Genomic DNA, 15050 nt, shown 5'->3' with positions numbered 1-15050 from the left:
AACAAATGGGACTTAATGAAACTCAAAAGCTTTTGCACAGCAAAGGAAACTACAAACAAGATGAAAAGACAACCCTCAGAATGGGAGAAAATATTTGCAAACCAATTAACGGACAAAGGATTAATCTCCAAAATATATAAACACCTCATGCAGCTCAATATTAAAAAAACAAACAACCCAATCACAAAATGGGCAGAAGACCTAAATAAACATGTCTCCAAAGAAGACATACAGATGGGCAAGAGGCACATGAAAAGCTGCTCAACATCACTAACTATTAGAGAAATGCAAATCAAAACTACAATGAGGTATCACCTCACACTGGTTAGAATGGGCATCATGAGAAAATCTACAAACAGCAAATGCTGGAGAGGGTGTCGAGAAAAGGGAACCCTCTTGCACTGTTGGTGGGAATGTAAATTGATACAGCCACTATGGAAAACAGTATGGAGATTCCTTAAAACACTAAAAGTAGAATTACCACATGACCCAGCAATCCCACTACTGGGCATATACCCAGAGAAAACCATAATTCAGAAAGAGTCATTTACCACAATGATCATTGCAGCACTATTTACAATAGCCAGGACATGGAAGCAACCTAAGTGTCCATCGACAGATGAATGGATAAAGAAGATGTGGCACATATATACAATGGAATATTACTCAGCCGTAAAAAGGAATGAAATTGAGTTATTTGTAGTGAGGTGGATGGACCTAGAGTCTGTCATACAGAGTGAAGTAAGTCAGAAAGAGAAAAATAAACATCGTATATTAATGCATATATGTGGAATCTAGAAAAATGGTACAGATGAACCGGTTTGCAAGGTAGAAATAGAGTCACAGATGTAGAGAACAAATATATGGACACCAAGGGGGGAAAGCGGGAGGGGGCTGTAGTGGTTTGAATTGGGAGATTTGGATTGACATATATACACTAATATATATAAAATAGATAACTAATAAAAAAAAAAACATGGGGCTTCCCTGGTGGCGCAGTGGTTGAGAATCTGCCTGCCAATGCAGGGGACACGGGTTCGAGCCCTGGTCTGGGAAGATCCCACATGCCGCGGAGCGACTAGGCCCGTGAGCCACAGCTGCTGAGCCTGCATGTCTGGAGCCTGTGCTCCACAACAAGAGAGGCTGCGACAGTGAGAGGCCCGCGCACCACGATGAAGAGTGGCCCCCGCTTGCCACAACTAGAGAAAGCCCTCACACAGAAACGAAGACCCAACACAGCCATAAAAATAAATAAATTAATTAATTAAAAAAAAAACAAAAAAAACAAAAAAACAATGTCCTACTGTATAGCACAGGGAACTATATTCAATATTCTGTGATAAAGCATAATGGAGAAGAATATGAAAAAGAATGTATATATATGTATAACTGAATCACTGTGCTGTACAACAGAAATTAACACAACATTGTAAATCAACTATACTTCGATTAAAAAAAAGACTGAATGCAAAAAAAAAAGAAAGAAAAGATATATGCACCCCAATGTTTATAGCAGCATTATTTACAATAGCCCAGATATGGAAACAATCTAAGTGTCCATCAACAGATGAATGGATAAAGAAGATGTGGTATAAAAGGGGAAACATGGCAGGGAGGGATAAATTAGGAGCTCAGGATTAACATACACACACTACCACATATAAAAGAGATAACCAACAAGGACCTACTATATAGCACAGGGAACTATACTCAATATTTCCTAATAACCTATATGAAAAATGAATCTGAAAAAGAATGAATATATGTATATGTATAACTGAATCACTATTCTGTATACCTGAAACTAACACAACATTGTAAATCAACTATACTCCAATAAAATTTTTAAAAAAAGAAAAAAAAAATTGTGGATCTGAAGTTGTGGCCTGTGAATATCACCAGGGTTTAGCAAAAACATCATGACCTATGATTATCCCACCAAAGATCAGTAAAGCTGCAAAGCAATAGCTGAGAGTAATGCTAACGTCTTAAATTTTGATCATATTTCTCAGTTAGGCTGATAGTCTGATCAAAAGGGGGTAATTGTTAAAGAGGAAAAACACAGGCCCAAAATGGTGTTACATGTGCAAACTTGATAGCAAACCTAGATTTAACACCTAACCTAATTGCAGTTCAACCTTCTCCAGAAATGTACCAGTCTAGAATTTGCTGGTCTGCACCAGTGAGGTACTTTGCCATATAGGCCCTCTGCAACCCCTGAGGAAGAAGGGGAAATATGCATGATCAACCCTAACATCACCACCCTCCCCACAATAAAGGAAGTCCTGGCTTCAAAATCCTTTCTTTTCTTTTGTTAATAGCTCCCTTACCCCATCCTTCTTCCTATATAAACCTTCCATTTTGTACAACCCCTTGGAGCATCCTTCTAATTGCTAGATGGGATGCTACCCGATTCATGAATCACCTAACAAAGCCAATTAGATTCTCAAATTTACTAGGTTGAATTTTTTAACAATACTCAAATATTGTATCTCTCTCTCTCTCTTCCCATTTTTATGTTGGTTATTTATGTCAATTATATCAATTTTTTTGTGACAATATTGTCCATTTTCATTGACCTAAAACCACTGAACCTTTCAAATTCTTCACTATCCTTTACTCTGTATATAAATGTAGCTAAACATTCTGATTTTTCCATAAAATGCCTTTTATGCATATTCCTTCTAATCCATTCCCAAAGTCGCTACTGTGATACAGGCTTTCAAAACCCTTTGCAGTGTAATTACAAAGCCTTGGTGACTCCCAACCCAGTCTTCCTACTTTCAGTTCCTACTTTCAATATCTTATTAAGAGGTTAATCATCTTATAAATGTACTGAGGTTAATTGACTATAATAGATTTTTAATTCTCATTCTTCATGTGTCTGGGTTAAAGGATTGCTTTGTGTCCCACTATGTGAATCCTTCAAAACATGGTTGGCCTAAAAATATCACCTGTTTTGCAACTTCTGAATCTACAGTCAGCCCTTGGTGTATGAAAGGCTTTGGTTACAGGACCCCCATTCGGATACCAAAGTCCATGGATGCTCAAGTCCCCTATATAAAATGGCATAGTACAATCGGCCCTCTATATCCACTGGTTAAACCAATGCCTAATCTGTGTATTCAACCAACCATGGACTGAAATTTGATACGCAGTTGGTTGAATCCTTGGATATAAAACTCATAGAAATGGAGGGCCACCTGCATACTTACTGAAAAATATCTGCATATAAGTGGCCCCATGCAGTTCAAACCCATGTTGTTCAAGGGTCAACTATATTAAAATCCAGAGCAAAGGTTTGTCTGAATTTTGATGCTCCTCTGTTCATTTTTAGGGCCTCTCTAAAGTGGGGGGCTCCTTCACCTCTTGCTGCTACTAGAGGAATGTTGAAGTTTCTGTTTTCTTTAGAAATGCAAATTAAAATGTAAAAACATAACCTCCTTTTGATACAATCCTAAGATTGCCCCTGGGCCAAACAGAAATGAATACCTTGACCTTAGTAACCTGAGAGCTAAGGGAAGTCAGGAGATTCACATCTATCTGAAGATACTGAACTCTGGTTCTGAACAAGAGAAGGATAATCTTATTACATTTACACAGTTTGCAGTAGACTTTGAAATTCATATTAACATTCCTGAAGGGGAAGATAGTTCTGTAACTAAGAGCCATGCAGTCAGAAGAGAAAATTATTGCTCCTAGTTTAGCAAATAACTGCATTCCTCAAACAACAACAACAACAAAAATACCCCCTTCCCATCCCCACTCCTCATTTCATCAGGGAAATACCTGCTGGTGATGTGGGTAGCGGGGAGGCGGACAGAGGAGTTACTCTGTGCTTTGCATTATAACTTACTATGTTAAAAACAGAGAGGCTGGCATGAGACAACATCTCTGAATCTTAGTTCACATTATGTTACTAAAGCATCATGCCTTAGGTCACTCACTTCCTTTAATATTTATTTCTAATTTATTGCCAATTTTTGAAAAATGTACATATTTTACCTGCAGCAACCATGAAAGCCACGAAGCTAATCCTACCCTAAAACATGCAAAGGAGATGAAAAATAACTCTCAGAATCATTATTCACTTATTAAAATGCAATCTGTGCTATAAGTCCCACACTTTACTCTCTAAACCAATGACTATGGTATTATAAAACCTATTCTTTTGTTAAAATCCAAGGATATTTTCACTTAGAGAGTTGCCCTACATTGTTAATTTAATTTCTACACTCTAACCTGATCTTTCTTTTATTTTCACACTTTAAAAAATTATATTTAGAAGAGATTTTTTAAAGTTCCTTAAAATATTTATAATGAATCATTTTGGTATCAGGGACTGATTAACAAGATAAATTAGCAAAGAACATTATGTCCTCCAATTGGTTCTTCTAATGTTGAAGTCAGAACTGGTTAGAAATCCCTCCAAGAATGATACTTCATACAAATAATGGGGTCTGATCATTTTTCCTATGAGGTGAGCACTCAGTTATCAAAAATGAAACCATGAAAGTTACTGAAAATAGCGTTTCTCATTGCCTAGATTGTAAACCCTAGTACGCTGATTTGGGGTCACAAGTGGTGTCATGCACTCCCTTCTTGAAATAGACTGGAAAGATATCACCAAATATATTTGCCCATTTAAGAAACAGTTACAGGGCTTCCCTGGTGGCAGAGTGGGTAAGAATCCGCCTGCCAAGGCGGCATACACGGGTTCGAGCCCTGGTCCGGGAAGATCCCACATGCGCAGAGCAACTAAGCCCGTGTGCCACAACTACTGGGCCTGTGCTCTAGAGACTGCGAGCCACAACTACTGAAGCCTGCACGCCTAGAACCCATGCTCTGCAACAAGAGAAGCCACCACAGTGAGAAGCCCATGCACCGCAACGAAGAGTAGCCCCTGCTCGCTGCAACTAGAGAAAGCCCGCGGCCTGCAATGAACACCCAACGCAGCCAAAAATAAATAAATAAATAAATAAAAAATTATTTAAAAAAAGAAAGAAACAGTTACATCTATGGACGGAGTTCTGGAGGTAGCTAGAGTTACTTCTTATTCTCCTGGAAATGCCCACAGTTCATAGCTATGTAGCTCATTTTTGTTCAAATCTTGAAGCAAATGGAAGAAGTTACCTTTCCCCTCTCCCTCCCTCACCAGATATGGAGATGACAGTGACTGTCTTTGTCTTAGACTATTGTTCAGTCATAGTTGAATCCTGTATGTTTGTTTTCCTCTCTGAATCCACTGAAATGACTTCTTGCTGTGATCTATGTAGATGAATATGATAGAAAATAAACTTGTGCAACTTATAAGGTTAAATGACTATGACGGCCTCCAAGTGGAGAATAAAAATTCCAATCATCCAGACTCTTAAAATGCAAGGATACCTGTAAAGTTAACTTCTTCCTATTTCTAACTCCCTGCCTTTTAAAAATAAAAGTAATCCAGAACTTATTCTGAAAGTGGATGACTTTGCCCAATTTTTTTTTTTTTCTGGAAGAGCACCTTTTAAAGAGATCCCTTGATTAAGAGGTACAGACTACCAGCTATAAAATAAATAAGTCATGGGGATGTAATGTACACATAGGGAATATAGTCAATAATATTGTAACAACTTTGTATGGTGATGGATGGTAACTGGTCTTATTGCTGTGATCACTTCATAGTGAATAAAAATATCAAATCACTATGTTGTACACCTGAGACATACAATATTGTATGTTAATTACAACTCAATTTAAAAAATAAAGAGATCCTTTGAATGAAAAGAAACACACAGATTCCATCAAAACTATTGTGGAAGAAGCCTATGCCTCTCACAGTAACAAAAACCAATTTGAGGAAGAACAAAAAGATTTGACAGAAGATTTGAGATCTTCCTCCTTTGGTCCACATAAACATTGTTCAGTGAGAACAAACCAAGAAAAGAATGCAGGTACTTCATGGAAGTCAAGGATATCTAAGGCAACACAATTTTGATCTCCGGCACCTACTCTGTATCCATTTTAGTGTCATAGATGTCAAGTCTCTCTGCTATGATAGGGTATACGCATAAACTTTTGAATGAGAGGAAAGCACTATCCTAAAGAAAAATACTGGCAAGTCCATTAAGCCAGTTTTAAAGTAGTCACTGTGAGTAGCCAAACAAGAATCAGATCGTATCCGTAGACAAATTCACTCCCCCAGCATCCTCACTTTTTCTTGTTTTAGTACTGATATTCTACCCTATGAAGGGCAGATACATCAAAGTATGTTGCAATATTTAAGTTTCCTCCTCTTATATTTTCATTTGCCATAGAAGCTGAGCTATCATCCCTTCTTAATTCAGATAAAGCACAAGAAGCTGTGCAGAGAGAATACCCAGCTCTCCCTGAAGGATTGGACAGCTAGGACAATGGAACCCAAATTCCCATTTCCTTGAAGATGGTATAAATGCTTAGTGACAGCTGTAATTCTATCTGCCCTTCTGTGTTCTTTTCTTTTTCTTCTTTTTTGATTAGAAAAGTATTAAAGTATTATATAAATGTATTCTTACTACAAGTCAATTAACCAGGTCAGCAATATAAACACAATGAGATAAAACAAGGAGCACTTCTGTTTGGGGCAGTTTAATGGCTTAGAAATCATAAAAGGCCTTTCTAATGAAAAAGAAAAAAAAAAAACACTGGATAAAATATATATCTTCTAAATGGATTGCTGGGCTGGCCCACAGGAAAGGAACCCATAAAGCACAAAACAAAGTAAAAGCTTGGGATGCAAGGTAAGCAAGAGGGACAACCTTTATCCTCAGGGGTTCTATTAAATTTTGGAGAACCTTTTGGAGAAAGTTTCCACTTTCATGACTTTTGGAGAAAGTTTCCACTTTCATGACTTTTGGAGAAAGTTTCCACTTTCATGACTTCAAGAACTGTTATGGAGAACCTCATAAAATACCCCATACTAGAAGTGATGACCACAAAGGCTGGCCTTCAGTATAAGGGTAGACTGGAAATAGACTTGCCAAGTAACATGTCTTGGCAAGACCACTTACATATCTACAATTTAACACTGGGTAGTGAGAGGACCAAAATCTCTTGTGAGAATTTATAATCTCAAACTGGCCTGAATTTATGCCTCCCTCTGTGATTTAAAAAATCCTGAAATAGAAATTTAAATGGAAAGTGTTTCCAGCTTGATCGGGCTTCCATGGGACTGAAGGGTGTAAAAGCTGCCTGACCAGAATGCCAAAGCAGGGGAGGAAGGGACTGAGGGTCTCCTAATTCCTTCTTCAGACTTTCCTTTGATCCTCCTGACTTCAGTATAGCCCCTTGCCTCCACCCTCCCCTGCCTGTTGTCCTAAGTCCACGACCTCTCTGGTTCTAACATCCACAGGGAATAAACCTCCAGGCTCCCACAAAATTAGCAATAGGTCGGAGCTGACTATTTGAACAAAAATGAGCTACATAGCTATGAACTATGGGCATTTCCTGACTCTGCAAGGTGAAGGGCTGGGTGTGGAGAGTGTTCACTGCTCTTTAGTCAGACTCTCAAAAGCTCCTGATTCTTCTCCCATCCCCTACACATGCGTACGCTCACACGTGCACACACACAGCCTTGCCCACTTCCTTTTGCAGAGGTGGTGCCTTTCCAGAGTTGTCCAGGCCAAATCATCTTGTTTCTCTTCAGCCTCCACACCTTCAACTGCGCCAACACTTAGGTATAATCCTGCTCTGCAAAGTACTTTCCCTATATCTCCATCCACTTTCTACATCATACAATATGACTGAGGTTACAGACGGCCCTAATTTACTTGAAGGTGAGCTTATTGCGCTTCTTGTTTTTAGGAACAATTTTATAAAGGGGATCTCACTGAAGGTTACTTTTTTGTTACTCTTTCATGTTTCCCTTGCTGGTTTTGAAGTAATTTTAGAGAAAAGATGGGAGTAGAAATATCTTGGCTCCACTGTCTTAAAATTGGAGACCCATCCTACTGCTTTAAAAGTGTAAATTTCCCAACAAGTAAACACAAGGAATTCTCTAATGGTGGAGTCTAACTTGGGGAAAACTCAGGTATCTACCTTGCCTACTTTAAAGGACTATCTGGCCTCCAGCTAGAATCCATTTAAAATACTTCTAAGACAGATAGAATAATTTACCGTTATAGGATAAGATTCCACATAGTTTAGGAGCAATGTCTCTGCAGAATGTACTAAATGGCTTTGCAGTGAAAACAAACCATAATGATACTCTAGTATCACAGAGCATCAAAGTCCAGGTCAACATATAGAGTTAAGTTGTGCCCTGCACAAAGGTACCATTTTTAAAAGACTATTTATGTAGATTTTGCTGATCTAGATATTTTATAGCAACTTTGCAGAAGAAAGCAAGCACAAGTCTTGTAATAACAAGATTATATTATTATAATTTTCTGACATATGGAAGTAAAATGTTTTCAGGAAGTGGCCCCTTCTTGTAAATTACAGAATCACTGTATAGCCTCCTAGCAGCCCTGAATCAAACTACCTTGCAAATCAAATTTACATCTGCAAATGTTCCCACAGGGACATCATTTCCAAGGTGTAACTATTATGGACTGAATTCTAACCCCTAAAATTCATATGCTGGAGCCCTGATTCCAAATATTAATGTACTTGGAGAAAATAAAGATGACCAGAAGCAGTCTGCTCTAATCTGGCAAGGCCAGCAATATACTCTCACTGTCCTTCCTTGGGGGCCTATCAACTTCTAGCCCTATTTCATATATTAGTTTGAAGGGATATGATCACTTTTCCTTCAATAACATATCACACTGGCCTTTACATTGGTGACTATCTTGATGGGACCTAGTGAGCAAGAAGAAACAACTACTCTGGACTCATTGGTAAGACATCTTCATGTCAGAGAGTGGGAAATAAAAAAATTGAGAAAATTCAGTAGCCTTCGACCCCAGTGAAATGTCTAAAGGTCCAGTGGTGTGAGGCATGTTGAGATATCCCTTCTAAGGAAAAGATAGGTTGTTACGTCTGGCCCCTCCTACAACCAAAATAAAGACACAACATCTATCGTGCCTCTTCGGATTCCAGGCAACGTCGTCATTTGGGTGTGTATTTACTGTAGCCCATTTGCCAGGGGATCTGAAAAGGTGCTAGTTTTGAGTGGGATCCAGAAAAGCAAAGGCTCTGTAACAGCTCCAGACTGCTCTGCCACTTGGGCCACTGAATCCAGCAGATTCAATGGTGCTTGAAGCGTCAGTGGCAGACAGGGATGCCGCCTGGAGCCCTTCCAGGTTCCTGTAGGTGAATCGCAGTTTAGGTCCTTAGGATTGTGGAGCAAAGCCCTGCCATCCTCTGCGGGTAGCTTTACTCCATTTGAGGAACAGCTACAGCCTTAGTAGAGGCTGAATGCTTAGCCACGGGCCACCAGAGTTACCATGCACACTGGATATTATCTGACCCATCAAGCCACAAGGTAGGGCGTACACGGCAGCACTCCATCATCAAATGGATGTGGTATATGTGTGACTGAACCCAAGTAGGCCCTGAAGGCACTATAAGTTACATGAAGAAGTAGCCCAACTGCCCATGGTCCCCACTCCTGCTAAACTACCTTCTCTCTCCCAGCCTGCACATATGTCCTCTTAGGGAGTTTCCCACAATCAGTTGACAGAGGAAAAGAAGACTTGGGCCTGGTGTACGGATGGTTCTGCATGATATGTGGGCACAACCCCTAAATGGACAGCTGCAACACTAGAGCCCTTTTCTGAGATATCCCTGAAACACAGAGGGGAAGGGAAGCCTTACCAGTGCATAGAACTTCAAGCAGTAAACCTGGTTGTTCACTTTGCTTAGAAGGAGAAATGGCCAGATGTGGGATTATGTACAGACCCACAGGCTGCGGCCAATGATTTTGCTGGATGGTCAGGGGCTTAGAAGGAACATGATTGGAAAACTGGTGACAAGGAAATTTAGGGAAGTGGTACATGGAAAGACTTTTCTGAATGGCCAAAAATGTGAACATATTTGGGTCCCATGTGAATGCTCCCTAAAATGTGACCTGAATTGAGGAGGATTTTAATAATCAAGTGGATAGTATGACCCATTCTGTGGATACCAGTCAGTCTCTGTCCTCAGCTACCCCTGCCATTGTCCAATAAGCTCATGCACAAAGTGGCCATGGTGGTAGGAAGGAAGGTTATGCATGGGCTCAGCATCGTGGACTTCCATTTACCAAGGGAGACCTGGCTACAACCACATCTGAGTGCCCAATCGGCCAGCAGCAGGGGCCAATGCTGAGTCCCCAATATGGCGCCATTCCTCGTGGCGATCAGCCAACTACACAGTGGCAGGTTGATTACATTGGGCTACTTCCATCATGAAGGTGTCGTGTTCTGTTCTTACCAGAAAAGGTACTTACTCAAATAGGATAAGGATTTGCCTTTCCTGCACACGATGCTTCTAGCAAAATTTCCTACCATCCATGGACTTACATAATGCCTTGTCCATGGTCATGGTATTCCACACAACATTGCTTCTGATAAAGGAACTCACTTCACAGCAAGTGACGTGTGGCAATGGGCCCATGCTCGTTGAATTCATGGTCTTACCATGTTCCCTGCCATCCTGAAGCAGCTGGCTTGATAAAATGGTGAAAAGGTCTTTTGAAGACTCATTTATAGTACCAATTAGGTGGCAATACCTAGCAGGGTTGGGAAAAAGTTTTCCAGAAGCATCCAATATATGGTGTTTTCCCTCCCATAGCCAGGATTCACAGGCCCAGGAGTCAAGGGTGGGAATGAGAATGGCACAACCTATTATTACCCATAGTGATCCACTAGTAAAATTTGTGCTTTCTTTTCCTCTGCAATCTTATGCTCTGCTACCCTATAAGCCCTTACTTCCAAAGGGAGGAATGTTTCCACTAAAAACACAGCAATGATTCCATTGAACTAGAAGTTAAAACTGCCACCCACCCACATTGGGCTTCTTATGCCTGTGAATCAACAAAGAAGGGAGTTACTGTGCTGCCTGGGATGACTGATCCTGATTAATACAATAACCTATCCAACAGGAAGAAAAACAATTCTCAATATGCCTTTTAGTTGAATTATGAGACAAGCGATATGCAGTTGGTCCTACAAGGTCCGATTTTGCTACATACATCCCTTTAGTAACAGAGTGGTCAGATTTTTAAGAATAAAGCACTTCTTCTCATTCCGCACTTTGGTCTAAGTGCTCCCTGGTTGCAAACTGTCTTTTTGGTGTGTGCACAGTAAACTTTTACTAATTAAAAAAAAAGAATTAAAAAAAAAAAGAATAAAGCACTTTTTATCAAACCTCATATCATTGGCATCTAGCTTATGAATGAAACAAAACAGTGAGCAATCTGACGAGTTTCTGAGTGGTTTTCAGAGATTTCAAAATGCCACACCTTCTAGACATTGATGATAAAAGGCACTTTTACTCAGATCCAGAAGCCTATTCACAGCATCTTCCAGAAATTTTAATGGTTCCTTTCTATGTATATTACATATAAAACATACTCTAAGTATGTATATAACAACCAGGTTTAAGTCATGATTATTATGATTAGTTAATTCATTCAACAAATATTTAATGAGCACCTAAAAAGTACAATATGTACTACCGGGTCCAATCTTGACACATCCTTCACTCCTTGACTAATATCCAACATGCATTTGGACATCAGCACTGGCGTATGCTAATGGCTGAGAACAGATATTTGCTTACATTGCATTAGTCCTTAGGTGCACTAGCTAGTTATGGTTAAAATATCAGCATTAACTAATGCCAAACTTAAACTCAAACAGTAATAAATATAAATAATCCAATCCAATAAGATCACAACTTATTCAAATATAAAAATAGGCAAGAGTTTATAAGAGCAACATAATTTTGAATTGCATTTGAATAGAAAAACTGTTTTAAAATTCCCTTACCTCTTGTTTGCACCCCCTTTCCGCAGGTTTCACTGGTGCCCATTATTCCCTGCCTGACAGACTCTGGCACTAAGATACAGGGGCTCCATTTCTGTGGCCTCCACCTGTGATGACAAAGAATAGCAGACTAGAAATTTCACCATGACAAACATACAAAAGAAATATTTGAAATAGGTGAATTTGAAATCCAAAAACATAAAGGTAGTAATGCAATAAAAATGGATTTGAAACCAATGTCATAAAAGGGAGCTCTGGCACACACTAGGGATGGCAACAGTCCCTCTGCCCTAGATCCATGGTTAATGCAATAATTCCACTTTTTAAAATGTGGACATTTTGCACACAAAGTGGCCATAAAAAGCATTAGAAGCATAGAACAAATCTAGACAGCTTAGCTCTTTATGAACTAAAAATTGTTTAAAGAAAAACAGTAAAAGAAAATAAAAGAGAGAAAATCCCTATGTCCCATTGGAGCATTAGAGAATCAAGGTTTGAACACCTGAAAATTTTGGGTGCAAGCTTTCACACTTGATCTTCTGCTTCAAATTTTTCACAAGGTGTTTCCTAGGACTTTGGCGTAGCTCAAATGTCTCCATAGGTTATAGAGTAAAAGGGAGGTGGGGGGCCATGGGGACTTATCTTATGTGATAGTTCCTCTCAGGGAAGAGGAATGGATCTGTCTCTGAGGAATTACCAATATTTCTTCTCCACAGAGGAAACAGTATCTAAGGAATCCTTCTGGCTTTCCAGTGTGTGTTTCTTTTAAGGTGATCAAAACTCTACTTTTATGACCCATAGGACAGACTATGATTTAAGCCCTTAAACCTGTGTCTTCAGAATATTCCAGAAAACCCAAACTCTAAATGTAACCACAGATTCTCCTCTTTCACTGGGTATATTTTTTACCCTTTTTCACATGGGCCAATACCTCTGATAAGAGATGCTACGTCAAAAAATGAAACAGAAACATGAAGTAAAACTATTAACAGTTTTGCAAGATGAAACAATTCAGAGATCTGTTGCACATCAATGTGCATGCAATTAATGCTACTGCACTGTATAGTTAAAAATGTTTAAGATGGCAATCTCTGCTGTACAGCAAAGTTACTCAGTTTTACACATATAGAAATTCTTTTTTTTAAATATTCTTTTCCATTATGGATTGGCAAAACACTATAAATCAACTATACTTCAATAAAAAAAAAGTGAATTTAGCAAAAAAAAAAAAAAGTTTAAGATGTAAAGTTTTATGTTATGTGATTTTACCACAATAAAAAAGAAGTCTCAGCAAAAGAAAAAATAATGTATATCAGAACATGGAGCAGAATTTCTTTGCTCAGGAAAATTCACTTCAAAGGATTCTCTTAGTCATGTGAACCTAGATTCATATAGCGTGCGGAGATCACTTAACATAGCCCGGCTTTAATCTCTGCACTCACCACCACCTCTTCCCCCATCTAGACTAAGTGAGTCTCAGGTGTCTTGAACAATTGGAGGTAAGTGAGGCAGTGGTGGTGTTAAGGGATAGATAACAGACCATCTTTCAGAATCAAGCAAAGTACATTAAAATGTAAAAGTAAAAAATACATATCACTGAACTCATTCAAGTGGGCTCCATAATGAGAATAACTGAAGAGCTAGGCAGAAATCAGGAAACAGGTAAATAGAAAAACCTGTCACATTTAAAGAAATCACCTATTACTTTTAAGTAGTAGAAATTTACTTTGTAGATGCATAGACGCATTAAGCATAGTTCCAAAACACAGCAACTGAAATGGCAGGGGGTTTAATTTAGCTTTTCAACTAGGACATGTCATTCACTCAGATCCCTCAAGTTCACAAAAGACTTTCTAAAGTGAGACCAAGGAATTCAATCTAGCTTAGCATGCTAAGTAAAAGGAAGACATGTCCAGGACTCTCTTGCTAGACTCTTAGTTTCAGAAGGATAAGCCTGGGCTCAGAGATGTTAAGTGACATGTCTGCGATCGCACTCGTCAGGGCAGGGCAGGCCAGCTGTCAGTCCTACAGCCCTCCATGCTCAGCCACAGACTCCTGGGGACACCCCACTGCCAATGCTATACGGGGGCACATCGCCCGTGCTGTCTTCCCTTTTGCTTATACTGTCGGCCACTCCAAAATGTGCCTCAATTGCATATTGATTATTTTGAATTAAAGTTACTTTAAAAATGGTTAATGTAAGAAGGACACTCTGACCCTCCTTTCTGTCTCCCTGAAAGCAGGAAATAAATCTCTCCTGGGAAATGTGCCCTCCCTACATCTGGAGGTGGAAGGACACCCTTATCACCAGAGATAGGGAATTCGGGGCTATATAAACAAACCTTGTTACTATTTAAACTTACTACCCCAAGCCCAAACTCTTTCACGGATTGAGCACCCAAAACCTACGTTTCTTCGTCCTGTCAATTCTTCACAGATTTATTGTTGCTCTGTCTAAAAAGTATAAAAGCTGCCCGCTTTGGCCACTTCTAAGGTACAATTTCTATGGGACCTCCATGCATATGAATTAAAATTTGTTTCATTTTCTCCTGCTAATCTGTCTCATGTCAACTGTATTATTAGGCCAGCCACAAGAACTCAAGAAGCGTAGAGGGGGAAATTTCCCCTCTCCAACACTTACTAACTTAACATGGTGGGAAATGCTCAAACTTACAGAAAAATTTCTATAGGCATTTTGATTCTGTTTTAATTTGGTAAACGTGAGAATGTCTCACCTTAATGGAATTAAAAAAAGAAGAATCAGAAGAAAATGATAAAGGTCTACATTAACTTGCCTCCCTAACAAACCAATGAAGGGAAAGCAAAATCTAAATTGGAAACATATTGCTCAAAATTCAAGGATGTTTGACTAAAGGGCATAGACTCATGCTGGTAACTTGGACACACGTTAAACGACGCATCAGGAGACATGATACAATCATCCCATCCATGTACAGTGGAACTGATTTCTGGGGAAAATGGCAGGAGGTCACTGATGGAAACTAGTTCAAACATGAGTGACTAAATTGAAGTGCAACACGAGAGTAAAGAGAGTGGACAATAGGAAGGAGAGCCCACTAAATCCAGTTTCCAGGATTTTCTCTGATCATAATAGCA

At 39.3% G+C, this 15050-nt stretch overlaps 1 protein-coding gene across 1 annotated transcript in view; it reads right to left on the bottom strand.

The window, feature by feature from the left end:
• Window positions 1-15050, bottom strand: part of THSD7B (thrombospondin type 1 domain containing 7B) — a 594306-nt gene that overhangs the window by 362249 nt on the left and 217007 nt on the right. Inside the window, exon 10 of the mRNA XM_059927090.1 lies at window positions 11937-12040. Coding sequence (XP_059783073.1) covers window positions 11937-12040 — 104 coding nt within the window. The remainder of the gene's footprint in view (window positions 1-11936; window positions 12041-15050) is intronic.

This window comes from Balaenoptera ricei, chromosome 7 (assembly GCF_028023285.1).
Source record: "Balaenoptera ricei isolate mBalRic1 chromosome 7, mBalRic1.hap2, whole genome shotgun sequence".
Classification (NCBI taxonomy): Eukaryota; Metazoa; Chordata; class Mammalia; order Artiodactyla; family Balaenopteridae; genus Balaenoptera; species Balaenoptera ricei.
This window is presented reverse-complemented; position numbering and strand designations above follow the sequence as displayed.